Source organism: Taeniopygia guttata, chromosome 37 (assembly GCF_048771995.1).
Source record: "Taeniopygia guttata chromosome 37, bTaeGut7.mat, whole genome shotgun sequence".
In the NCBI taxonomy this organism is placed as follows: domain Eukaryota; kingdom Metazoa; phylum Chordata; class Aves; order Passeriformes; family Estrildidae; genus Taeniopygia; species Taeniopygia guttata.
In genome coordinates, this window is record NC_133062.1 from 1,632,668 (window position 1) to 1,657,988 (window position 25,321).

The 25,321-nt window shown below is 57.3% G+C and overlaps 2 protein-coding genes and 2 non-coding genes across 5 annotated transcripts; 3 read left to right on the forward strand and 1 right to left on the reverse strand.

Annotated features, from left to right (window-relative positions):
* Window positions 1-2,320: 2,320 nt before the first annotated feature.
* ASPDH (aspartate dehydrogenase domain containing) lies at window positions 2,321-12,338 on the forward strand. The gene is made up of 8 exons (XM_072921570.1): window positions 2,321-2,403; window positions 2,794-2,851; window positions 3,734-3,875; window positions 5,233-5,317; window positions 6,655-6,804; window positions 9,118-9,350; window positions 11,936-12,087; window positions 12,197-12,338. The coding sequence occupies exons 2-8, from the start codon at window positions 2,797-2,799 to the stop codon at window positions 12,232-12,234; spliced, it is 855 nt and encodes a 284-aa protein (XP_072777671.1). The 5' UTR covers window positions 2,321-2,403; window positions 2,794-2,796; the 3' UTR covers window positions 12,235-12,338.
* Window positions 12,339-12,494: 156 nt separating this feature from the next.
* On the forward strand, window positions 12,495-22,157 carry JOSD2 (Josephin domain containing 2). 2 transcript variants are annotated; one of them, XM_072921571.1, is made up of 5 exons: window positions 12,496-12,588; window positions 14,681-14,909; window positions 15,639-15,764; window positions 19,478-19,672; window positions 21,369-22,157. In XM_072921571.1, the coding sequence occupies exons 1-5, from the start codon at window positions 12,567-12,569 to the stop codon at window positions 21,466-21,468; spliced, it is 672 nt and encodes a 223-aa protein (XP_072777672.1). In that variant the 5' UTR covers window positions 12,496-12,566; the 3' UTR covers window positions 21,469-22,157. The 2 variants fall into 2 exon arrangements, with proteins under 2 accessions (XP_072777673.1, XP_072777672.1); XM_072921572.1 differs by lacking the exon at window positions 15,639-15,764 and having other exon boundaries at window positions 12,495-12,588.
* A 2,025-nt stretch (window positions 22,158-24,182) lies between these two features.
* On the forward strand, window positions 24,183-24,254 carry TRNAE-CUC (transfer RNA glutamic acid (anticodon CUC)). The gene has a single exon. It is a non-coding gene; the product is annotated as a tRNA-Glu (tRNA).
* Window positions 24,255-24,457: 203 nt separating this feature from the next.
* On the reverse strand, window positions 24,458-24,531 carry TRNAT-AGU (transfer RNA threonine (anticodon AGU)). Its single transcript has one exon. It is a non-coding gene; the product is annotated as a tRNA-Thr (tRNA).
* Between the last annotated feature and the right edge of the window lie 790 nt (window positions 24,532-25,321).

The following is a 25,321-nucleotide window of genomic DNA, read 5'->3' on the forward strand; positions in this document are numbered from 1 at the left end:
AAAATACCCTAAAAAACCATCTGAACCCCAAAAAGTGCCCCCAAAAGTCCTAAAAATTCCCCAAAACTTCCAAATTCCCCAAAATACACCAAAATATCCTAAAATCGCCCCTAAAATACCCCAAAATTCTCTCAAATAAGCTAAAAAAATCCCACAAGGCCCCAAAACCACGAGAGCCCCCCGAATTCCCCCCAAAAAAACTAAAAATGCCCCAAAATCTGCTTTTAAAACCCAAAAAATACCCTAAAAACTCCTCCAAAGCCACCAAAAAACACTCCAAATCACCAAAATTCTCCAAAAATACCCCAAATAGCCCCAAAATATCCTAACAGTTCCCCTAAAACAGACCGAAACCGCCCCAAAACCACCTAAAATACCCCAAACCACCAAAATTCCCCAAAATATCCCAAACCCACCCCAAAATATCCCAAAATCGCCCCTAAAGACACTCCAAAATCCCCCCGGATTACCCAAAAAAATCCCCCAAAACCACCCCAAAACACACCAAAAATACCCCAAAACCACCAAAATCCCTCGTAATTAAAAAAAAAAAACAAACAAACCCAAAAAACCAAAAAATTCCTCAAAATCCTCTAAAAAAGAAACCAGAAATGGCCCAAAATCCCCTAAAAAAACCCCAAAACCCCCCCGGGGGGGGGAACGCTCCTCTCTCCGCTGTTCCCGTTGCCATGGGAACAGCGCGGGGGGAGGGGAATGAAACGGCAGCGTTTCCATGGCGACAGCAGCGCGTGGGGAGGGGGCGCAGCCATGGGAACAGCGGGGGGGGGAGGTGAGGTTTCCATGGTAACGGGAACCGCGCCGCGGAGGGAGGGGTGTGTCGGGGGAATGGCGGTTGCCATGGCAACGGGAAGGGGTGGTTCCCATGGCAACGGGAACAGCGGCGGGAGCGGGAATCGCGGCCCCCTCTGGGAGAATGGGAATGGGGAGGGGGAGAACCCCAAAAATGGGACCCCCCCCCCCAAAATTTGGGGTCCCAAAGCTGTGACCTACCAAAAAGGGACCCCGCCCCCCAAAATTTGGGGTGCTAAGGGTGTGACCCCTCCAATAAAGGGACCCATCCCCAAAATTTGGGGTCCCAAAGATGTGACCCCCCCCCCAAAAAGGGATCCCCCCCAAAAATTTGGGGTCACAAAGAAGTGAGACCCCCCCAAAAAAGGGACCGCCCCCAAAATTTGGGGTGTTAAGGGTGTGACCCCCCAAAAAAAGGACCCATCCCCAAAAATTTGGGGTCCCAAAGCTGTGACCTACCAAAAAGGGACCCCGGCCCCCAAAATTTGGGGTGTTTAGGGTGTGACCCCCCAAAAAAGGGACCCATCCCCAAAATTTGGGGTCCCAAAGATGTGACCCCCCCCAAAAAGGGAGCCCCCCAAAAAATGTGGGGTCCCAAAGATGTGACCCCCCCCAAAAAGGGATCCCCCCCCAAAATTTGGGGTCACAAAGATGTGAGACCCCCCCAAAAAAGGGACCGCCCCCAAAATTTGGGGTGTTAAGGGTGTGACCCCCCCAAAAAAGGGACCCCCCAAAATTTGGGGTCCCAAAGATGTGACCCCCCCCCAAAAAGGGAGCCCCCCAAAAAATGTGGGGTCCCAAAGATGTGACCCCCCCCAAAAAGGGATCCCCCAGAAAAATTTGGGGTGTTAAAGATGTGAGACCCTCCAAAAAAGGGACCACCCCCAAAATTCGGGGTGTTAAGGGTGTGACCCCCCAAAAAAAGGAACCCACCCCAAAATTTGGGGTGTTAATGGTGTGACCCCCCAAAAAAAGGGACCCCCCCCAAATTTGGGGTCCCAAAAGTGCGACCCCTCCACAAAAATGGAACCTTCCAAAATTTGGGGATCCCCACCCAAAAATGGGGTCCCAAAGGTGTGACACCCGCCAAATAACAATGGAATCGCCCAAGATTTGGGGACCCCCCCCCCAAAATTTGAAGGTCCAAAAGGTGTGACCCCCCCAAAATAGAAATGGAATCGCCCAAAATACGGGGACCCCTCCCCAAATTTATGGGTCCCAAAGGTGCGCCCCCCTAAAATAAAAATGAAATCGTCCAAAATTTGGTGCCCCCTCCCAATATAAAAACGGAATCGCCCCAAAATAAAAATGGAATCGCCCAAAATTTGGGGTCCCCCCAAAAATTTGGGGAACCGCCCCCAAAAAAAATGGAACCGCTCAAAATCGCTCCAGGCCCCGCCCCCAGTGCGCCAGGCCCCGCCCCCAGTGCGCCAGGCCCCGCCCCCACTGACACAAGCCCCGCCCCTATTTCCACAGGCCCTGCCCCAATCCCTCAGGCCACGCCCACAATGCCCCAGGCCCCGCCCCCAGGCGGGAGGGGCGGGGGGGCAAAGGGCGCGCGGGCAGGAGGGGGAGGGGAGCGACCGCTAATTAGTGAGTTGGTGTTAATTAGGGCGGGAATTAGGGGGGGCTGGTGGGGGGTTAAGGGAGTTTGGGGGGTAATTAAGGGGTGCGCGGTTAATTAGGGGGGTTTGGGGGTTAATTAGGGGGGTTTGGGGGTTAATTACTGGGGTTTGGGGGTTAATTACTGGGGTTTAGGATTAATTAGGGGGGATTAGGGGGTTAATTAGGGGGGTGGGAGTTAATTAAGGGTGTTTAGGGTTAATTAGGGGGGTCTGGGGGTTAATTAAGGGGGTTTAGCGGGTTAATTAGGGGGATTAGGGTTAATTAGGGCGGTTTAGAGAGTTAATTAGGGGAGGTTGGGGGTTAATTGGGGAGGTTGAGGGTTAATTAGTGTTAATTAGCGTTAATTGGCTGCCCCAGGCCATGGAGGAGCAGCCGCAGACTCGGCGCGTCGGAATCCTGGGATACGGAGAGCTCGGTACTGGGAGAACTGGTTTATACTGGGATAAACTGGGAGGGACTGGGATGGAACTGGGGTCCCAAATCCCGAATTTTGGGGATTCCAAATCCCAAATTAGGGGATCCCAAATCCCAAATTTTGAGGATTCCAAATCCCGTATTTTGGGGATCCCAAATCCCAAAGTTTTCAGTCCAAATCCCAAAATTTGGGGATCCCAAATCCCGAATTAGGGGATCCCAAATCCCAAATTTTGGGGATTCCGAATCCCAAATTTTGGGGATTCCAAATCCCGAATTTTGGGGATCCCAAATCCCAAAGTTTTCGGTCCCAATCCCGTATTTTTGGGGATCCCAAATCCCGAATTTTGGGGATCCCAAATCCCAAAGATTTTGGTCCAAATCCCGAATTTTCGGGTCCAAAATCCTGAATTTTGGGGATCCCAAATCCCGAAGTTCGGACAATGTGGGCGACAATGAGGGGACAATGGGGTGACAGTGGGGGGGGACAATGGGGGTGTGACAGGGGGTGACAGGGGGAGGTGACAGCGCCATTCCCGATGTCCCCAAGGTCCCCTCGGGACAGCTCCTGGTGTGACAGGGAGGGGACAGGGGGAGGTGACAGGGGGAGGTGACAGGAGGTGACAGGAGGTGACAGGAGGTGACAATGCCCTGTCCCCAGGCCAGTTCCTGGTGTCACAGCTGATGTCCCTCGGGCCGTCCCTCGGGCTGTCCCAGGGAGGTGACAGGAGGTGACAGGGAGGTGACAGTGCCCTGTCCCCAGGCCAGTTCCTGGTGTCACAGCTGATGTCCCTCGGGCTGTCCCTCGGGCTGTCCCTGTGTCCCAGGGGAGGTGACAGGAGGTGACAGGAGGTGACAGGAGGTGACAATGCCCTGTCCCCAGGCCAGTTCCTGGTGTCACAGCTGATGTCCCTCGGGCCGTCCCTCGGGCTGTCCCTCGCCTTTGTCTGGACGCGCCGCCCGGAGGCGCTGCGGGCGCTGCCCCCCGACCTGCGCCTGGCGGACCTGCGGCAGCTGCCGAGCACGTGAGGGACCCCAAAACTGCCCCAAATTCACCCCAAAAATGTCCCCGAAACTGCCCGGGGTCACCCAAAAAAAATCCTCAAATTCACCCCAAAAACGGCCCCAAATTCAACCCAAAAACGTCCCCGAAACTGCCCGGGGTCACCCCAAAAATGTCCCCAAATTCACCCCAAAACCATCCCCGAAACTGCCCGGGGTCACCCCAAAAATGTCCCCGAAACTGCCCAGGGTCACCCCAAAAATGTCCCCAAATTCACCCCAAAAATGTCACAAAAACTGCCCGGGGTCACCCCAAAAATGTCCCCAAATTCACCCCAGAAACATCCCTGAAAATGCCCGGGGTCACCCCAAAAACATCCTCAAATTCACCCCAAAAACAGCCCCAAAACTGCCCGGACTCACCCCAAAATCCTCACCAAAAACTGCCCGGGGACACCCCAAAAATGTCCCCGAAACTGCCCGGGGTCACCCCAAAACTGCCCCAAATTCACCCCAAAAAGGGCCCCAAAACTGCCCGGGGTCACCCCAAAAATGTCCCCAAATTCACCCCAAAAACCTCCCCAAAAATATCCCAAATTCACCCCAAAGACATCCCCAAAACTGCCCGGAGTCACCCCAAAAATATACCCAAAACTACCCGGAGTCAACCCAAAAACATCCCCAAAACTGCCCGGACTCACCCCAAAAATGTCCCCAAAACTGCCCGGGGTCACCCCAAAAATGTCCCTGAAACTGCCTGGGGTCACCCCAAAAATATCCTCAAATTCACCCCAAAAACAGCCCCAAAACTGCCCCGAGTCACCCCAAAAATGTCCCCAAATTCACCCCAAAAATGTCCCCGAAACTGCCCGGGGTCACCCCAAAAATGTCCCCAAATTCACTCCAAAAACAGCCCCAAAACTGCCCCGAGTCACCCAAAAAATGTCCCCGAAACTGCCCGGGGTCACCCCAAAAATATCCCCAAATTCACCCCAAAAAATGTCCCCAAAACTGCCCGGGGTCACCCCAAAAACATCCCCGAAACTGCCCGGGGTCACCCCAAAACTGCCCCAAATTCACCCCAAAAATGGCCCCAAATTCACCCCAAAAATGTCCCCGAAACTGCCCGGGGTCACCCCAAAAATGTCCCCAAATTCACCCCAAAAACGACCCTGATGTCCCCAAATTCCCCCAATGTCCCCAAATGTCCCCAACCCCTCCAATGTCCCCGATGTGCCCAATGTCCCCAATGATGTCCCCAAATGTCCCCAATGTCCCCAATTCCCCCAATGTCCCCAATGTCCCCAATGTCCCCAATCGCCCCGATGTCCCCAATGTCCCCAATCCCCCCAATGTCCCCGATGTCCCCGATGTCCCCAGGGGGGTGGCGCTGGTGGTGGAGGTGGCCCACCCGTGCGTGGTGCAGGAGCACGGCGAGGACATCCTGGGACACGCCGACCTGATGGTGACACCGCGGGGACACCGCGCAGCTGGCCCGTGTCCCCACACCCCAACCGTGTCCCCAGTGTCCCCAAATCCATGTCCCCAGTGTCCCCAAATCCTCCCATTGTCCCCAATGTCCCCAATGTCCCCAATGTCCCCAAATCCTCCCAATGTCCCCAACCCCCAATTATCCCCAATGTCCCCAAATCCCCCATGTCCCCAATGTCCCCATTGTCCCCAATCCCTACGATGTCCCAAATGTCCCCAGTGTCCCCAACCCCTCAATGTCCCCAACCCCCCACTGGCCCCAATGTCCCTAAATTCCCCCAAACCTCCAATGTCCCCATTGTCCCCAACGTCCCCAATGTCCCCAACCCCTCCAATGTCCCCAGTCCCCCAATGTCCCCCATGTCCCCCAATATCCCAAATGTCCCCGATGTCCCCAATGTCCCCAATGTCCCGAATGCCCCCAATGTCCCCAATCCCCCTAGTGTCCCCAGTGTCCCCAACCGCCACAATGTGCCCAATGTCCCCAATGTCCCCAACTCCCCCAATGTCCCCAATGTCCCCAATGTCCCCAATGCCCCCAATGCCCCCAATCCGCCCAATGTCCCCGATGTCCCCAAGCCCTCCAATGTCCCCCAAATGTCCCAAATGCCCCCAATGCCCCCAATGTCCCCAATCCTCCAATGTCCCCAATGCCCCCAGTGTCCCCATCTCCCAATGTCCCCAAACCCCCGATGTCCCCAATGTCCCCAACCGCCACAATGTGCCCAATGTCCCCGATGTCCCCAAATCCCCCAATGTCCCCAATGCCCCCAATGTCCCCATTGTTCCTAATCCCCTCAATGTCCCCGATGTCCCCAATGTCCCCAATCCCCCCGGTGTCCCCAGTGCCTCCATCTCCCGATGTCCCCAAACGCCTGATGTCCCCAATGTCCCCAACCCCCCCAATCCCCCCAATGTCCTTAATGTCCCCATTGTCCCCAATGTCCCCATTGTCCCCAATGTCCCCAATGTCCCCAAACCCCCGATGTCCCAATGTCCCAATGTCCCCAATGTCCCCAATGTCCCCAATGTCCCCAATGTCCCCAATGTCCCCAATGCCCCCAATCCGCCCAATGTCCCCGATGTCCCCAAGCCCTCCAATGTCCCCAAATGTCCCAAATGTCCTCAATGTCCCCAGTATCCCCAACCCCCCCAATCCGCCCAATGTCCCCAATGTCCCCAATATCCTCAACCCCTCCAATGTCCCCAATGTCCCCGATGTCCCCAAGCCCTGCCATGTCCCCGATGTCCCCAATGTCCCCGATGTCCCCAAGCCCTGCCATGTCCCCATGTCCCCGTTGCTGTCCCCAGCTGGGGTCCCCGACGGCGCTGGCGGACGGTGACACCGAGCGGCGGCTGCGGGCGGCGGCGGCGCGGGGGGGACACACCCTGTACGTGCCCCGGGGGGCGCTCTGGGGCTGCGAGGACATCGCCAGGATGGACAGCGCGGGGACACTGCAGGTGACACCCTGGGGACACTGGGGACATTGGGGGGATTGGGGACAGTGGGGACATTGGGGACAGTGGGGACAGTGGGGGGATTGGGGACATTGGGGGTTTGGGGACATTGGGGACAATGGGAACACTGGGGACATTGGGGGGATTGGGGGGATTTGGGACATTGGGGAGATTTGGGGGATTGGGGACATTGGGGACATTGGGGGCAATGGGGACATTGGGGACATTGGGGGACATTGGGGACATTGGGGACATTGGGGACATCGCCAGGATGGACAGCGCGGGGACACTGCAGGTGACACCCTGGGGACAATGGGGACATTGGGGACAATGGGGACAGTGGGGACATTGGAGACATTGGGGACATTGCGGGGGTTGGGGACATTGGGGACATTGGGGGGGTTGGGGGGGTTGGGGGGATTGGGGACATTGGGGACATTTGGGAAACTGGGAACAATGAGGACATAGGGGACATTTGGGACATTTGGGACATTGGGGACAATGAGGACATTGGGGATGTTGGGGACATTGGGGGGATTGGAGACATCGGGGACATCGGGGACATTGGGGACAGTGGGGACATTGGGGACATTTGGGACATTTGGGACATTGGGGACAATGAGGACATTGGGGGGATTGGGGAGGTTGGGGACATTGGGGACATTCGAGGGGTTGGGGACATTGGGGGTGTTGGGGACACTGGGGACATTGGGGGCATTGGGGACGTTGGGAGATGAGGACATTGGGGACACTGGGGGGAATGGGGACATTGGGGACACTGGGGACACTGGGGACAATGGGGACAATGGGAACATTGTGGGATTTGGGACAGTGGGGACATTGGGGATATTGGGGGAATTTGGGACACTGGGGACATTGGGGACACTGGGGACAGTCCCTGACCTTGTCACAGCTGTCCCCACCCTGTCCCCTCCCTGTCCCTGTGTCCCCAGAGGTGACAGTGACCGTGTGTCCCCAGGGGTGACAATGTCCATGTCCCCGTGTCCCCTAACAGTGTCCCCGTGTCCCCAGAGGTGACAATGTCCATGTCCCTGTGTCCCTGTACCCATGTCCCCGTGTCCCCAGAGGTGACACTCTCCCCATGTCCCCAAGGTGACAATGTCCATGTTTCCGTGTCTCTGACTGTGTCCCCGTGTCCCCAAGGTGACAATTAGTGTGTCCCTGTGTCCCTGTGTCCCCAAGGTGACAGTGTCCATGTCCCCTGGGTGTCCCAGAGGTGACAATGACTGTTTCCCCATGTCCCTGTGTCCCCCGAGGTGTCCCCGAGGTGACAATGACCGTGTCCCCAAGGTGACAATGTCCATGTCCCCTGCCTGTCCCCAGAGGTGACACTGTCCCCGTGTCCCCATGTCCCCAAGGTGACAATGACCGTGTCCCCTGGCTGTCTCCAGAGGTGACAATGACCCTGTGTCCCCATGTCCCCAAGGTGACAATGTCCATGTCCCCGTGTCTCTGACCGTGTCCCTGTGTCCCCAAGGTGACCCTGACCATGTCCCTGTGTCCTCGTGTCCCCAAGGTGACAATGACCATGTCCCTTGGCTGTCCCCAAGGTGACAATGTCCCTGTCCCCATGTCCCCAAGGTGACAATGACCATGTCCCCATGTCCCCAAGGTGACAATGACCATGTCCCCAAGGTGACCCTGTCCATGTCCCCATGTCCCCAAGGTGACCCTGTCCCCATGTCCCCTGTCACAGGCGCTGACGGTGGCGATGACCATGTCCCCATGTCCCCTGACTGTCCCCAGGGGTGTCCCCATGTCCCCAAGGTGACCCTGTCCCTGTCCCCAAGGTGACCCTGACCATGTCCCCAAGGTGACCCTGTCCCCATGTCCCCAAGGTGACCCTGTCCCCATGTCCCCATGTCCCCAAGGTGACCCTGTCCCTGTCCCCAAGGTGACCCTGTCCCCATGTCCCCATGTCCCCAAGGTGACCCTGTCCCTGTCCCCAAGGTGACCCTGTCCCTGTCCCCATGTCCCCATGTCCCCAAGGTGACAGTGACCATGTCCTGATGTCCCCAAGGTGTCCCCATGTCCCCATGTCCCCAAGGTGACCCTGTCCCTGTCCCCATGTCCCCAAGGTGACAGTGACCCTGTCCCCAGAGGTGACCATGTCCCCGTGTCCCCATGTCCCCAAGGTGACCCTGTCCATGTCCCCATGTCCCCATGTCCCCAAGGTGACCCTGTCCCTGTCCCCAAGGTGACCCTGACCATGTCCCCATGTCCCCTGGCTGTCCCCAGAGGTGTCCCCATGTCCCCATGTCCCCAAGGTGACCATGTCCCTGTCCCCTGTCACAGGCGCTGACGGTGACAATGACGAAGGCCCCGGGCAGTTTCCGTGCCCAGGGGTGGCTGTCCCCACGCCTGGCGGCCGCGGTGGCCTCGGGGACAAGGACAGTGCTGTACCGGGGTCCCCTGCGCCCGCTGTGTCCCCTTGTCCCCAACAACGTCAACACCATGGCGGCCGCGGCCGTGGCAGCGCCGCGCCTCGGCTTCGACGGCGTCACCGCCTGCCTGGTGGCCGACCCCAGGTGGGCACGCGGGGACAGCGCGGTGGCACCTGGGTGGCATCTGGGTGTCACCTGTGTCACCTTGTGTGGCACCTGATGTGGCACCTGTGTCACCTGAGTGGCACCTGTGCTGTGTGTGTCACGTTTTGTGGCACCTGTGGCACCTGGGTGGCACCTGTGTCACCTCCTGTGGCACCTGGGTGGCACCTGGGTGGCCTCATGTGGCACCTGTGTCACCTCCTGTGGCACCCGGGTGGCACTTGTGCTGTGTGTGGCACCATGGTGGCACCTCCTGTGGCACCTGAGTGGCACCTGGGTGTCACCTCCTGTGGCACCTGGGTGGCACCTGTGTCACCTCCTGTGGCGCCTGAGTGGCACCTGGGTCACCTGAGTGGCACCTGTGTCACCTCCTCTGGCACCTGAATCACCTGATGTGGCACCTCCTGTGGCACCTGTGTCGTGTGTGGCACCTGTGTGACCTCCTGTGTGACCTCCTGTGGCACCTGGGTCACCTGGATGGCACCTGTGCTGTGGGTGGCACCTGTGTCACCTTCTATGGCACCTGAGTGGCACCTGTGTTACCGCCTGTGGCACCTGGGTGGCACCTCCTGTGGCACCTGGGTGTCACGTGGGTGTCATCTGGGTCACCTGTGTGGCACCTGTGGCACCTTCTAGGGCACCTGAGTGGCACCTGGGTGTCACCTGTGTCACCTCCTGTGGCACCTGGGTCACCTTCTATGGCACCTGAGTGGCACCTGGGTGGCACCTGTGGCACCTGTGGCACCTCCTGTGGCACCTGAATGGCACCTGTGCTGTGTGTGTCACATTTTGTGGCACCTGTGGCACCTGGGTGGCACCTGGGTCATCTCCTGTGGCACCTGGGTGGCACCTGTGCTGTGTGTGGCACCTTGGTGGCACCTCCTGTGTCACCCGGGTGACAGCTGGGTGGCCTCATGTGGCACCTGTGGCACCTCCTGTGGCAGCTGGGTGGCACCTGTGTTGTGCGTGGCACCTGTGTCACCTTCTATGGCACCTGAGTGGCACCTGGGTGGCACCTGGGTCACCTGTGTGGTACCTGGGTCACCTCCTGTGGCACCTGGGTGGCACCTGTGACACCTCGTGTGGCACCTCCTGTGGCACCTGGGTGGCACCTGTGCTGTGGGTGGCACCTGTGTCACCTTCTATGGCACCTGAGTGGCACCTGTGTTACCGCCTGTGGCACCTGGGTGTCACCTGGGTGGCATCTGTCACCTGGCTGGGTCACCTCCTGTGGCACCTGGGTGGCACCTGTGCTGTGTGTGTCACGTTTTGTGGCACCTGTGGCACCTGGGTCACCTCGTGTGGCACCTGAATGGCACCTGGGTCACCTGGGTGGCACCTCTGGCACCTCCTGTGGCACCTGGGTGGCGCCTGTGCTGTGTGTGGCACCTGTGTCACCTTCTATGGCACCTGAGTGGAACCTGTGGCACCTTGTATGGCACCTGGGTGGCACCTGTGTTACCGCCTGTGGCACCTGAGTGGCACCTGTGCTGTGGGTGGCACCTCCTGTGTCACCTGTCCCTGTCCCTCTCTGTGTCACCTCCGTGTCACCTCCCTGTCCTTCCAGTGCCACCCTCAGTGTCCCCTCAGTGTCCCCAATGTCCCCACAGTGTCTCCGACTGCCACATCGTCACCATGGAGGTGACACCGCTGTCCCTGTCACTGTCCCCTCAATGTCCCCAATGTCTCCTCAATGTCCCCAATGTCTCCTCAATGTCCCCAATGTCTCTGCAGTGTCCCTGTCACTGTCCCCAATGTCCCCCCAGTGTCCCCAATGTCCCTGTCACTGTCCCCAATGCCCCCTCAGTGTCCCCAATGTCCCTGTCACTGTCCCCTCAGTGTCCCCAATGTCCCCCCAGTGTCACTCTCAATGTCCCCAATGTCCCTGCAGTGTCCCTGTCACTGTCCCCAGTGTCCCCTCAGTGCCACCAATGTCCCTGTCCCTGTCCCTGCAGTGTCCCCAATGTCCCTGTCACTGTCCCTAATGTCCCCTCAGTGTCCCCAATGTCCCCCCAGTGTCCCCAGTGTCACTCTCAATGTCCCCAATGTCCCTGCAGTGTCCCTGTCCCTGTCCCCGCAGTGTCCCCGACTGCCACATCGTCACCGTGGATGTGACAGCAGTGTCCCCGCAGTGTCCCTGTCACTGTCCCCAGTGTCCCCTCAGTGTCCCCAATGTCCCCTCAGTGCCACCAATGTCCCTGTCACTGTCCCCAATGTCCCCTCAGTGCCCCCAATGTCCCCAATGTCCCTGCAGTGTCCCCAGTGTCCCCTCAGTGTCCCCGACTGCCACATTGTCACCCTGGAGGTGTCCCCAATGTCCCCCCAGTGTCCCTGTCACTGTCCCCAGTGTCCCCTCAGTGTCCCTGTCCCTGTCCCCGCAGTGTCCCCGACTGCCACATTGTCACCATGGATGTCACACCAGTGTCCCTGTCCCCGCAGTGTCCCCGACTGCCACATCGTCACCGTGGATGTCACACCAGTGTCCCTGTCATTGTCCCCGCAGTGTCCCCGACTGCCACATCGTCACCGTGGATGTCCCCTCAGTGTCCCTGTCCCTGTCCCCGCAGTGTCCCCGACTGCCACATCGTCACCGTGGATGTCACCGCTGTCCCCGAGGGTGGCCGCGCCCTGACCGTGTCCAGCACCCGCCGCAACCCCGCCGAGCCCGGCCACGTCACGGGCAGCGCCACCCGCCACAGCTTCTGGAGCAGCGTGCTGGGTGTGGCCCTGTCCCCTGTGCCACCCCTGTGCCACCCCGGTGTCACCTCGGTGTCACCTCGGTGCCACCCGCGCCACCACGTCTCGCTCATTTTATCCCCTCCCCGCAGCCTGCACCGGACACGGCGGCTGCGTCAAGCTCTGCTGAGGAAGGAGGGAGAGCGGGAACCCAGCGGGGACGCCACGGGGACAAATTTGTTGTCGCCAACATTTGGGGACATTTTGGGGACAATAAAATAAAACCCCACCCGAGGCTGGCGGTGCTGGCGCCCTTCTTGTAATGGCGGCGGGGAGGAGCCGCGATCTGATTGGTGGAAACGCTGAGGGAGGGAGGAATTCTGGCTGCTGATTGGTGGATGTCGGCGCGCGAAGCGTTACGGGAGGAAGGTCAATGCGCTGATTGGATGGAGGAGGATGTGGCCGCGCTCTGATTGGTCGGCGGGGCGCGGGGCATGACGGGAGTTGTAGTTCCGGCCCGCCATGGCGCCGGAGGAGACGCGGGGTGAGGAGTGGGGGAGAGGCCGGGGCTGAATTTTGGGGGGTCCCGGGGGGTCCTGGGGGGGTTTTGGGGGGCTCGGGAAGGGCTCGGGGGGGTTTTGGGGGGGCAGGAGAGGATTTGGGGGGGGGGAGGGAGGCGGAGGCCGCCGGAGGGGGGAAGGGCTGGGCAGGCCTGGGGGGTTTGGGGGATTTTGGGGGGATTTTGGGGGGATTTTGGGGGTCCTGAGGAGATTTTTGGGGGGGGGGGGTCAGGGTGGTCTTGGGGTTTTGGGGGTGCAAGGAATTTTGGGAGGGGTCCTGAGGGGGATTTGGGGGTCCCGGGGTGATTTTGGGGGGATTTGAAGGAATTTGGGGGTCCTGGGAGGGATTTTGGGGGAATTTGGGGGTGCCAGGAATTTGGGGAGGGGTCCTGGGGGGGATTTGGCGGGATTTGGGGGGGGTCTCAAGGGTTTGGGGGGGATTTTGGGGGTATTTGAGGGATTTTGGGGGACTTTGGGGGTGTCAGGAATTTGGGGAGGGGTCCTGGAGGGGATTTGGGGGAATTTGGGGAGGGGTCTCAGGGGCAATTTGAGAGAATGTTGAGGATAATTTGGGGAGGGGTCTTGGGGAATTTGGGGAGGGGTCTTGGGGGTGATTTGAGGGAATTTGGGGAGGGGTCTCAGGGTAATTTGGGGAGGGGTCTTGGGGTGATTTCAGGGAATTTTGGGGGGAATTTGAGGGAATTTGGGGAGGGGTCTCGGGGGTAATTTGGGGAGTGGTCTCGTGGAATTTGGGGAGGGGTCTCAGGGGGGATCTGTGAGAATTTTGGGGGAAATTGGGAGAATTTGGGGAGGGGTTTTGGGGTGATTTGAGGGAATTTTGGGGGAATTGAGGAAATTTGGGGAGGGGTCTCAGGATGATTCGGGGTAAATTGGGGAGGGGATCTCAGGGGTAATTTGGGGAGGGGTCTCAGGATGATTTGGGGTAATTTGGGGAGGGGTCTCAGGGTAATTTGGGGAGGGGTCTCGGGGTAATTTGGGGAGGGGTCTCGGGGTAATTTGGGGAGGGGTCTCAAGGTGAATTGGGGTAATTTGGGGAGGGGTCTCAGGGTAATTTGGGGAGGGGTCTCAGGATGATTTGGGGTAATTTGGGGAGGGGTCTCAGGGTAATTTGGGGAGGGGTCTCAGGGTGATTCGGGGTAATTTGGGGAGGGGTCTCGGGGTAATTTGGGGAGGGGTCTCAGGGGGGATCTGAGAGAATTTTGGGGGAAATTGGGAGAATTTGGGGAGGGGTTTTGGGGTGATTCGAGGGAATTTTGGGGGAATTTGAGGAAATTTGGGGAGGGGTCTTGGGGAATTTGGGGAGGGGTCTCAGGGTGATTCAGGGTAATTTGGGGAGGGGTCTCGGGGTGATTCAGGGGTAATTTGGGGAGGGGTCTCAAGGTGAATTGGGGTAATTTGGGGAGGGGTCTCAGGGGCGATTTGAGAGAATTTTGGGGAGAATTTGGGGAGGGGTCTTGGGGTGATTCGAGGGAATTTGGGGGGAATTTGAGGAAATTTGGGGAGGGGTCTCAGGATGATTTGGGGAGAATTTGGGGAGGGGTCTCAGAGTGATTTGAGAGAGTTTTGAGGGGAATTTGGTGAGGGATCTCGGGGTAATTTGGGGAGGGGTCTCAAGGTGAATTGGGGTAATTTGGGGAGGGGTCTCAGGGTAATTTGGGGAGGGGGTCTCAGGGGTGAATTTGGGGAGGGTTCTCAGGGGTGATTCGGGGTAATTTGGGGTAATTTGGGGAGGGGTCTCAGGATGATTTGGGGTAATTTGGGGAGGGGTTCTCAGGGTAATTTGGGGAGGGGGTCTCAGAGTAATTTGGGGAGGGTTCTCTGGGGTAATTTGGGGAGGGGTCTCGGGGTGATTTGGGGTAATTTGGGGAGGGGTCTCGGGGTAATTTGGGGAGGGGGTCTCAGGGTAATTTGGGGAGGGGTCTCGGGGTAATTTGGGGAGGGTTCTCAGGGGTGATTCGGGGTAATTTGGGGAGGGGTCTCGGGGTAATTTGGGGAGGGGTCTCCCCAAACTCGGGGGTCCCACGCTCACCCTTTCCCCCTCCCCTCTCCCTGCAGCCCCCCAGGCGGATTTGGGGGGGGTCTCCCCGGATTTGGGGGGGGTCTCCCCGGATTTGGGGGGGGTCTCCCTGGCCGCGGGGGGGGCCCTGGCCGGATTTGGGTCTGGGGTCCCGGGGGCGCCGTACCACGAGCGGCAGCGGCGGCAGCTCTGCGCCCTGCACGCCCTCAACAACCTCCTGCAGCGGCCCTGGCTCAGCCAGGCCTCGGCCGACCGCATCTGCCGCCGGTGAGACCCCAGACCCAATTCGGGCAGCGGCCCCGGGACCCCAGACCCAATTCGGGGAGGGGTCCCGGGGGTTTGGGGGCGTTCAGAGGGGGTTTGGGGGGGGTTTGGGGGTGCTGGGAAGGGTTCCCGAATTTGGGGAGGGGTCTCAGTGGTTCATTAATTTGGGGAGGGGTCTCGGGGCTATTAATTAATTTGGGGAGGGGTCTGGGGCCGTTAATTAATTTGGGGAGGGCTCTCTGGGCTGTTAATTAATTTGGGGAGGGATCTGCAGGCCATTAATTAATTTGGAGAGGGGTCTGGGGCCGATAATTAATTTGGGGAGGGGTCTGGGGCCGGTAATTAATTTGGGGAGGGGTCTGGGGCCATTAATTAATTTGGGGAGGGGTCTCTGGGCCGGTAATTAATTTGGGGAGGGGTCTGCAGGCCGTTAATTAATTTGGGGAGGGGTCTCGGGCCGTTAATTAATTTGGGGAGGGGTCTGGGGCCGGTAATTAATTTGGGGAAGGGTCTCCAGGCCATTAATTAATTTGGGGAGGGGTCTCTGGGCCGGTAATTAATTTGGGGAGGGGTCTGGGGCCGGTAATTAATTTGGGGAAGGGTCTCCAGGCCATTAATTAATTTGGGGAGGGGTCTCTGGGCCGTTAATTAATTTGGGGAGGGGTCTGGGGCCGTTAATTAATTTGGGGAGGGGTCTCCATGCCGTTAATTAATTTGGGGAGGGGTCTCCAGGCTGTCCCCCCACGCGCGGCCCAACCCCCACCGCTCCCTGCTCGGTACCGGTGACTACGATGTGAACGTGGTGATGGCGGCGCTGGGATCGCTCGGGCTGGCGGCGCTCTGGTGGGACAAGCGGCGGTGAGACCCCAGACCCAATTCGGGACACACCCCGGCCGAGACCCCAGACCCAATTTGGACCCTCCTCGAGACCCCAGACCCAAATTATGGAGCCTTTAAAAGACCCCTGACCCTGTTTAGGATCTCTCACATTTCTTCTTTCTCCTGGGGTATTTTGGGACAAAAGGTGGTGAGACCCCTCCCCAAATTCGGCACTGATCCTCGAGACCCCAGACCTAATTCAGGACAGACCCCGAACAAGACCCCAGACCCAAATTTGAGACCTCCTCGAGACCCCAGACCCAATTCAGGAACCCCCCGAACCCAATATGGGACCTCTCAGATTTCTTCTTTCTCCTGGGGTATTTTGGGAGAAAAGGGGGTGAGACCCCTCCCCAAATTCAGGACAGACCCCCGAGACCCCAGACCCGAATTCCAGACCCCTTCCAGGACCCCACACCCAAATCTAGACCCTCCTAGAGACCCCAGACCCAATTTAGGACCCCCCAACCCAATTTGGGACCTCTCAGATTTCTTCTTTCTCCTTGAGTATTTTGGAACAGAAGGTGGTGAGACCCCTCCCCAGATTCAGGACACACTCCCGAGACCCCAGACCCAAATTCCAGACCCCTTCCAGGACCCCACACCCAAATCTGGACCTTCCCAGAGACCCCAGACTCAATTTAGGATCTTCCCCAACCCAATTTGGGACCTCTCAGATTTCTTCTTTCTCCTTGGGTGTTGTGGGACAAACAGCGCTGAGACCCCTCCCCAAATTCGGCACAGACCCTCGAGACCCCAGACCCAAATTCCGGACCCCTTCCAGGACCCCACACCCAAATCTGGACCCTCCCCAAGACCCCAGACCCAAATTTTAGATCCTTGAAAGACCCCTGACCCAATATTGGACCTCTCAGATTTCTTCCTTTTTCCTGGGGTATTTTGGGAGAAAAGGTGGTGAGACCCCTCCCCAAATTCGGCACAGACCCTCGAGACCCCAGACCCAAATTCCGGACCCCTTCCAGGACCCCACACCCAAATCTGGACCCTCCCCAAGACCCCAGACCCAAATTTTAGATCCTTGAAAGACCCCTGACCCAATATTGGACCTCTCAGATTTCTTCCTTTTTCCTGGGGTATTTTGGGAGAAAAGGTGGTGAGACCCCTCCCCAAATTCAGGACAGACCCTCGAGACCCCAGACCCAAATTCCAGACCCCTTCCAGGACCCCACACCCAAATCTAGACCCTCCCAGAGACCCCAGACTCAATTTAGGAACTCCCCCAACCCAATTTAGGATCGCTCAGATTTCTTCTTTCTCCTTGGGTGTTTTGGGACAAAAAAGGCTGAGACCCCTCCCCAAATTCAGCACAGACCCTCGAGACCCCAGACCCAAATTCCAGACCCCTTCCAGGACCCCAGACCCAAATTTGGGACCTCTTTGAGACCCCAGACTCAATTTAGGCCCCCCCAACCCAATTTGGGACCTCTCAGATTTCTTCTTTCTCCTTGGGTGTTGTGGGACAAACAGTGTTAAGACCACTCCCCAAATTCAGGACACGTCCTCGAGACCCCAGACCCAAATTCCAGACCCCTTCCAGGACCCCAGACCCAAATCTGGACCCTCCCCAAGACCCCAGACCCAAATTTTAGATCCTTGAAAGACCCATGACCCAATTTAGGACCTCTCAGAGTTTTCCTTTCTCCTTGAGTATTTTGGGACAAAAGGTGGTGAGACCCCTCCCCAAATTCAGGACACTCTCGAGACCCCAGACCCAAATTCCAGACCCCTTCCAGGACCCCACACCCAACTCTAGACCCTCCCAGAGACCCCAGACTCAATTCAGGAACCCCCCGAACCCAATTTGGGACCTCTCAGATTTCTTCTTTCTCCTGGGGTATTTTGGGAGGAAAGGTGGCGAGACCCCTCCCCAAATTCAGGACACACCCACAAGACCCCAGACCCAAATTCCAGACCTTTCCCCTGACCCCACACCCAAATCTAGACCCTCCCAGAGCCCCCAGACCCAAATTCCATCCCCTCCAAACCCCCTTGACCGCACTCCGCCCCACCACAACCACCCGCCCCCGCCGCGTTTGTAACCCCCAATTAACGAGACGAGCCCCAATTAACAGAAGGCCGTTAATTACCGCGCAGGCCGCTGGAGCGGCTGTCACTGCCGCACGTGCTGGGGCTGCTGAGACCCCAGACCCAAATTCCAGACCCCTTCCAGGACCCCAGCCCCAAATTTTAGATCCTTAAAAGACCCCTGACCCAATTTGGGACCTCTCAAATTTTTCCATTCTCCTTGAGTATTTTGGGACAAAAGGTGGTGAGACCCCTCCCCAAATTCAGGACACAGCCCTGAGACCCCAGACCCAAATCCCAGACCCTTCCCACGACCCCAGACCCAAATTTGAGACCTCCCCAAGACCCCAGACTCAATTTAGGAACTCCCCCAACCCAATATGGGACCTCTCACATTTCTTCTTTCTCCTTGGGTGTTGTGGGACAAACAGCGCTGAGACCCCTCCCCAAATTCAGGACACACCCCCGAGACCCCAGACCCAAATTCCAGACCCCTTCCAGGACCCCACACCGAAGTCTGGACCCTCCCAGAGCCCCCAGCCCCAAATTTCATCCCCTCCAAACCCCCTTGACTGCACTCCGGCCCACCACAACCACCCGCCCCCGTCGCGTTCCTGACCCACATGACCCCCAATTAACGAGACGAGCCCCAATTAACACAAGGCCGTTAATTGCCCCTCAGGCCGCTGGAGCGGCTGTTGCTGCCGCACGTGCTGGGGCTGCCGAGACCCCAGACCCAAATTCCAGACCCCTTCCAGGACCCCAGACCCATATTTTAGACCCTTGAAAGACCCCTGACCCAATTTAGGACCTCTCAAATTTTTCCTTTCTCCTTGGGTATTTTGGGAGAAAAGGTGGTGAGACCCCTCCCCAAATTCAGCACAGACCCTCGAGACCCCAGACCCAAATTCCAGACCCCTTCCCTCAACCCCACACCCAAATCTAGACCCTCCCAGAGCCCCCAGACCCAACTTAGGACCCCCAACCCAATTTGGGACCTCTCAGATTTCTTCTTTCTCCTTGGGTGTTTTGGGAGAAAAGGTGGTGAGACCCCTCCCCAAATTCAGGACAGACCCCCGAGACCCCAGACCCAAATTCCAGACCCTTCCCCCAACCCCACACCCAAATTTGAGACCTCCCCGAGACCCCAGACCCAAATTTTAGACCCTTGAAAGACCCGTGACTCTATTTAGGATCTCTCACATTTCTTCTTTTTCCTGGGGTATTTTGGGACAAACAGCACTGAGACCCCTCCCCAAATTCAGGACACACCCACGAGACCCCAGACCCAAATTCCAGACCCCTTCCAGGACCCCAGACCCAGATTTGAGGCCTCCCCAAGACCCCAGACTCAATTCAGGAACCCCCCAACCCAATTTGGGATCTCTCAGATTTCTTCTTTCTTCTTGGGTGTTTTGAGACAAACAGCACTGAGACCCCTCCCCAAATTCAGGACAGACCCCCGAGACCCCACACCCAAATCCAGACCCTCCCAGAGCCCCCAGCCCCATTTTCATCCCCTCCAAACCCCCTTGACCCCACTCCGCCCCACCACAACCACCTGCGCCCGTTGCATTCCTAACCCGCATGACCCCCAATTAATGAGATGAGCCCCAATTAACAGAAGGCCGTTAATTACCGCGCAGGCCGCTGGAGCGGCTGTCGCTGCCGCACGTGCTGGGGCTGCTGCTGAACGTGCCCTCGCGGGTGCGGCTGGGCGCGGTGCCGCTGCCGCTGTGCCGCCCCCACTGGCTCTGCGTGCGCCGCCTCGGGGACACCTTCTACAACCTGGACTCCAAACTGCCCGCGCCCGCCGCCATCGGGGCTGAGACACAGCTCAGGTGACAGCGGGGCACGGGTGGCACTTGGGGACATCGGGGGGGCACTTGGTGATGCCTGGGGACATCTGGGGGTGCCTTGGTGGCATCTGGGGACACCTGGAGGCACCTGGGTGGCACTTTAGGACATGTGGGTGGCACTTTGGGACATGTGGGGACATCTGAATGACACTTTGGGGCACCTGGGGGCACCTGGGTGGCACTTTGGGACACCTTGGGGACATCTGGGTGGCACTTGGGGACATCTGGTGGCACTTGGAGGCACCTTGGTGGCATCTGGGGACATCTGGGTGGCACTTGGGGATGCCTGGGGACATCTAGGGGTACCTTGGTGGCACCTGGGGACATCTGGGTGGCACTTTGGGACACCTGGAGGCACCTTGGTGGCATCTGGGGACACCTGGGGACATCTGGAGGTACCTTGGTGGCACTTGGGGACATTGGGGTGGCACTTGGGGACATCGGGGTAGCGCCCGCCGCCATCGGGGCCGAGACACAGCTCTGGTGACAGCATGCGGGGACATCGGGGGGTGTTTGGGGACATCGGGGGGCACTTGGGGACATCAGGGGGGCACCTGGGGACATCGGCAGCGACACACAGCTCAGGTGACAGTGCTTGGGGACATCGGGGTGGCACTTGGGGACATCGGGGGGGTGTTTGGGGACATCACAAGGGCGTCTGGGGACATCAAGGTGGCACTTGAGGACATCACAGGGGTGTTTGGGGACATCTGGGTGGCACTTTGGGACATGTGGGGACATCTGAGTGACACTTTGGGGCACCTGGTGGCACCTGGGTGGCACTTTGGGACATCTGGGGACATCTGGGTGTACCTTGGTGGCACTTGCAGACATCAGGGTGGCACTTTGGCACATCTGGGGACATCTGGGGGCACTTGGTGGCATTTGGGGACATGTGGGTGGCACTTAGGGATGGCTGGGGACACCTGGGCATACCTTGGTGGCATCTTGGGACATCTGGGTGGCATTTGGGGACACCTGGAGGCACCTTGGTGGCACTTTTGGACACTTGGAGGCACCTGGGTGGCATCTGGGGACATCTGGGGACACCTGGGGGCACCTGGGTGGCACTTGGGGACATGTGGGTGGCACTTGGGGACACTCGGTGGCATTTGGGGACATCTGGGTGGCACTTGGGGACACCTGGTGGCACCTTGGTGGCATCTGGGGACACCTGGGGACATCTAGGGGTACCTTGGTGGCATCTGGGGGCATCTGGGGACACCTGGGGGCACCTGGGTGGCACTTGGGGACATCTAGGTGGCACTTGGGGACACTTGGTGGCATTTGGGGACATCTGGGTGGCACTTTGGGACATCTGGGTGGCACTTTGGGACACTGGGGACATCTAGGGGTACCTTGGTGGCACCTGGGGACACTTGGGGACACTCAGTGGCATTTGGGGACATCTGGGTGGCACTTGGGGACACTCAGTGGCATTTGGGGACATCTGGGTGGCACTTTGGGACATCTGGGGACATCTGGGTGTACCTTGGTGGCACCTGGGGACACTTGGGTGGCACCTGGGGCACCTCTGTGGCTTCAAATCCGTCCCCAAAGGATTGAAAAGGACCCTCGGGGGCTTCGTGGGTGGCATTGTCCCCTCATTGTCCCCTCTCTGTCCCTCTCTGTCCCTCTCTGTCCCTCTCTGTCCCCTCTCTGTCCCCTCTGTCCCCAGGGAGTTCCTGAGGACAGCGCTGGCCCCGGACACGTCGGAGCTGCTCCTGGTGGTGGCCCCGGAGGTGGAGGAACAGGGGACGTGGCTGAGGCCCGAGTGACACCGCGAGTGACACCGCAGGGGACAGCCGGTGGCACTTCGGGGGTGGCACCGCCCCAGCTGCCACCTCGGGAAACCCGAGAAAGGCGGATTTTGGGGGGGTTGGTGGCACTTGGGGACACCTGGGGACACTTAGGGACACCTGGGTGGCGTCTGGGGACATCTGGGGGCACCTTGGTGGCACTTGGGGACATCCGATTGGCATCTGGGGACACCTGGGAACACTTAGGGACACCTGGTTGGCGCCTGGGGACATCTGGGGACACCTGGGTGGCACTTGGGGACACCTGGGGACACTTAGGGACACCTGGGTGGCATCTGGGGGCACCTTGGTGGCACTTGAGGACATCTGAGTGACAGCTGGGGACACCTGGGGACACCTTGGTGGCATCTAGGGATATCTCAGGACACCTGAGTGACGTCTAGGGACATCTGAGTGGCACTTGGGGACATCTGGGTGGCACCTGGGTGACATTTGGGGACACCTAGTTGGCACTTTTGGACACTTGGAGGCACCTTGGTGGCATCTGGGGACACCTGGGTGGCATCTGGGGACATCTGGGGACACCTGAGTGATGTCTAGGGACACCTGGGTGGCACTTGGGGACATCTGGGGACACCTTGGTGGCATCTGGGGCACCTCTGTGGCTTCAAATCCCTCCCCAAAGGATTAAAAACGACCCTCGGGGGCTTCGTGTCTTTGTGCTTGGAGCAAAATCCGCCAATTTTGACCTAAAATCCGCAAATTTCACCCAAAATCCCAAAAATTTCACCCAAAATCCCGAAATTTCACCCCAAAATCCCAAAATTTCACCCCAAAATTCCCCAATTTCACCCCCAAATCCCTGAATTTCACCCTAAAATCTCCAAACGTCACCCCAAAAATCTCCACATTTCACCTCAAAATCTCCACATTTCATCCCAATTCCCTGAATTTCACCCCAAAATCTCCAAATTCCACCAAAAATCCCCAAATTTCACCCCCAAAACCCCCAAATTTCATCCCAAAATCCCCAAATTTCATCCCCAAATTCCTGAATTTCACCTGAAAATTCCCCAATTTCACCCCGAAATGGCCAAATTCCAGCCCAGATCCTCAAATTTCACCCCCAAATCTTCAATTTCCGCGCCAAAACCCCCAAAATCCCCGAATTTTACCCCAAAAATTCCTGAAATTTCACCAAAATTCCAGAATTTCACCCCAAAATCCCCAAATTTCCTCCCCACAGAGAAAGGCGGGAAACCTGAGGGGGCGGGACCACCCCAAAGCCGCGCTCTGATTGGCTCTTTATTGTGATTGACACCTCCACCGTACCCACGCAGCCAATCAGCGCGCAGAACGCGGCTTCGGTACAAAATTACCAAATTTCCACCCGAAATTCCACCCGAAATCCCCGAATTTTGCCCCAAAATCTCCGCAATTCGCCCTCAAATTCCCGAATACCGCCCTAAAATCCCCGAATTTTCACCAAAATTCCCGAATTCCAGCACGAAAATCCCCGAAATTTTCTCCCCACAGCGTCGGGAAATCTTAGGCGGGGGGCGGGACCACTCCAAAGCCGCGCTCTGATTGGCTCCCTATTGTGATTGACACCTTCTCCGTACCCCCGCAGCCAATCAGCCCGCAGAACGCGGCTTCGGTGCAAAAATCACCAAATTTCCACCCGAAATCTTCGGGTTTTGCCCCAAAATTTCCGCAACTCGCACACAAAATCCCGAATTTGACCCTCAATCCCCGAATCTTTCACCAAAATTCCCGAATTCCACCAAGAAAATCCCCGAAATTCTCTCCCCATACGGGAAGCGGCGGGAAACCTGAGGCGGGGGGCGTGTCCACCCCAAAGCCTCTCTGTGATTGGCTCTTTGTCGTGATTGACACCCTTTCCGCACCCGTACACCCAATCAGCGAGCTGAACGCGGCTTCGGTGCGAAATATCCGAATTTCCACCCGAAATCCCCGAATTTTGCCCCAAAATCTCCGCATTTTGCCCTCAAATTCCCGAATTCCGCCCTAAAATCATCGAAGTTTCACCAAAATCCCTGAATTCCACTGAGAAAATCCCCGAAATTTTCTCCCCACACGAGACCCCTGAGTCGGGGGGCAAAATATGCGAATTTCCATCCGAATTCCCACCAGAAATCCCCGAGTTTTGCCCCAAAATCTCCGCATTTTGACCTCAATTTCCGGAATTCCGCCCTAAAATCATCGAACTTTCACCAAAATTCCTGAATTCCACCCCAAAATCCCCGAAATTTTCTCCCCACACGGGGAAGCGGGAAACCTGAGGCGGGGGCGTAACCAGCCCAAAACCGCGCTCTGATTGGCTCTTTACTGTGATTGACACCTTTCCGTATCCGCTCAGCCAATCAGCGCGCAGAACGCGGCTTCGGTGCAAAATACACGAATTTCTATCCGAATTTCCACCATAAATCCCCGAGTTCTGCCCCAAAAATCTCCGTATTTCGCTCACAAATTCCAGAATTCCGCCCTAAAATCATCGAAGTTTCACCAAAATCCCCGAATTCCACCAAGAAAATCCCCGGAATTTTCTCCCCACACGGGGAAGCGGGAAACCCGAGGCGGTGGCGTAACCACCCCGAAACCGCGCTCTGATTGGCTGTGAGCTTTGATTGACACGCCAGCAGGGCGGGTTTAGCCAATCAGCGCGCGTTTCCAGAGGTCTGGTGGCGCTGGCGCCGCGCAGCTCGTGGCCTTCCCTGGTGGTCTAGTGGTTAGGATTCGGCGCTCTCACCGCCGCGGCCCGGGTTCGATTCCCGGTCAGGGAAAATCTTATTCTTCGCTTATTTTATTTATTTTTAATTGATTTTCCTCACTTATTCCCACTTCCGCTGGCGGAATCCTCTGTTTGATTCCCCCCCTTATCTCTCCCCGCGTTTAAAAATAATTTATCAAATTAAAAATAAAAAAAAAAAGGGTGAAATGGGGAAAATATCGGCGGCGCTGTCGCGATTATGTCGCGACAGAGCGGAGGCACCGCTGGGATTCGAACCCAGGATCTCCTGTTTACTAGACAGGCGCTTTAACCAACTAAGCCACGGCGCCGCGCGCTCTTTGCGCCGCCTTCGGACTTAAAAACCTCCCCCGACCCCTCCCCAAAAATGGGAAAATTCCAAAAATCCCAAATTTCCCTCCCCTCGAATTCCAAAATCCCAAATTTCTATCTTCCGGAAGAGGGGAAATCCCAAAATCCCGGATTTCCGTCTCCCAAAATGCCAAAATTCCAAATTTCCGTTCCCCAAAAAGGGGAAATCCCAAAAATCCCGAATTTCCGTCTCCCAAAATGCCAAAATTCCAAATTTCCGTTCCCCAAAAAGGGGAAATCCCAAAAATCCCGAAATTCCATCTCCCAAAATGCCAAAATTCCAAATTTCCGTTCCCCAAAAATAGGAAAATTCCAAAAACCCCAAATTTCCCTCCCCCCGAATCCCAAAATCCCGAATTTCCATCTTCCGGAAGAGAGGAAATCCCAAAATCCCAATGTGCCAAAATTCCAAATTTCCGTTCCCCAAAAAGGGGAAATCCCAAAAATCCCGAATTTTCCTCCTCCAAAAAATGGAAACCCCCCCCCAAAAAATACAGATTACCCCTCCCCAAAAAGGGGAAAATGCCAAAAACCCCAAATTTCCCTTCCCCAAAAATGGAAAATCCCAAAAATCCCAAATTCCCCACTCCCTAAAAGGAGAGACCCCAAAAATACAGAATTTCCCATCCCCCAAAAAGGGAAAATTCCAAAAGTCCCAAATTCCCCTCCCCCAAAATCCCAAAATTCCAAATTTCTCTTCCCAAAAAGGGAAATCCCAAAAATCCCAATGTTCCATTCCCAAAAAAAGGA

Excerpts from the sequence above, each read along its gene's own strand:
- JOSD2 (XM_072921571.1), top strand. The coding sequence starts at position 12,567 with ATGGCGCCGGAGGAGACGCGGG. Across the intron at positions 12,589-14,680 it reads GGCGCCGGAGGAGACGCGGG|CCCCCCAGGCGGATTTGGGG; the intron begins GTGAGGAGTGGG and ends CTCTCCCTGCAG. Across the intron at positions 19,673-21,368 it reads GGGGCTGAGACACAGCTCAG|GGAGTTCCTGAGGACAGCGC; the intron begins GTGACAGCGGGG and ends CTCTGTCCCCAG.
- ASPDH (XM_072921570.1), top strand. The coding sequence starts at position 2,797 with ATGGAGGAGCAGCCGCAGACTCGGCGCGTCGGAATCCTGGGATACGGA. Across the intron at positions 2,852-3,733 it reads CCTGGGATACGGAGAGCTCG|GCCAGTTCCTGGTGTCACAG; the intron begins GTACTGGGAGAA and ends CCCTGTCCCCAG. Across the intron at positions 12,088-12,196 it reads CTTCTGGAGCAGCGTGCTGG|CCTGCACCGGACACGGCGGC; the intron begins GTGTGGCCCTGT and ends CCCTCCCCGCAG.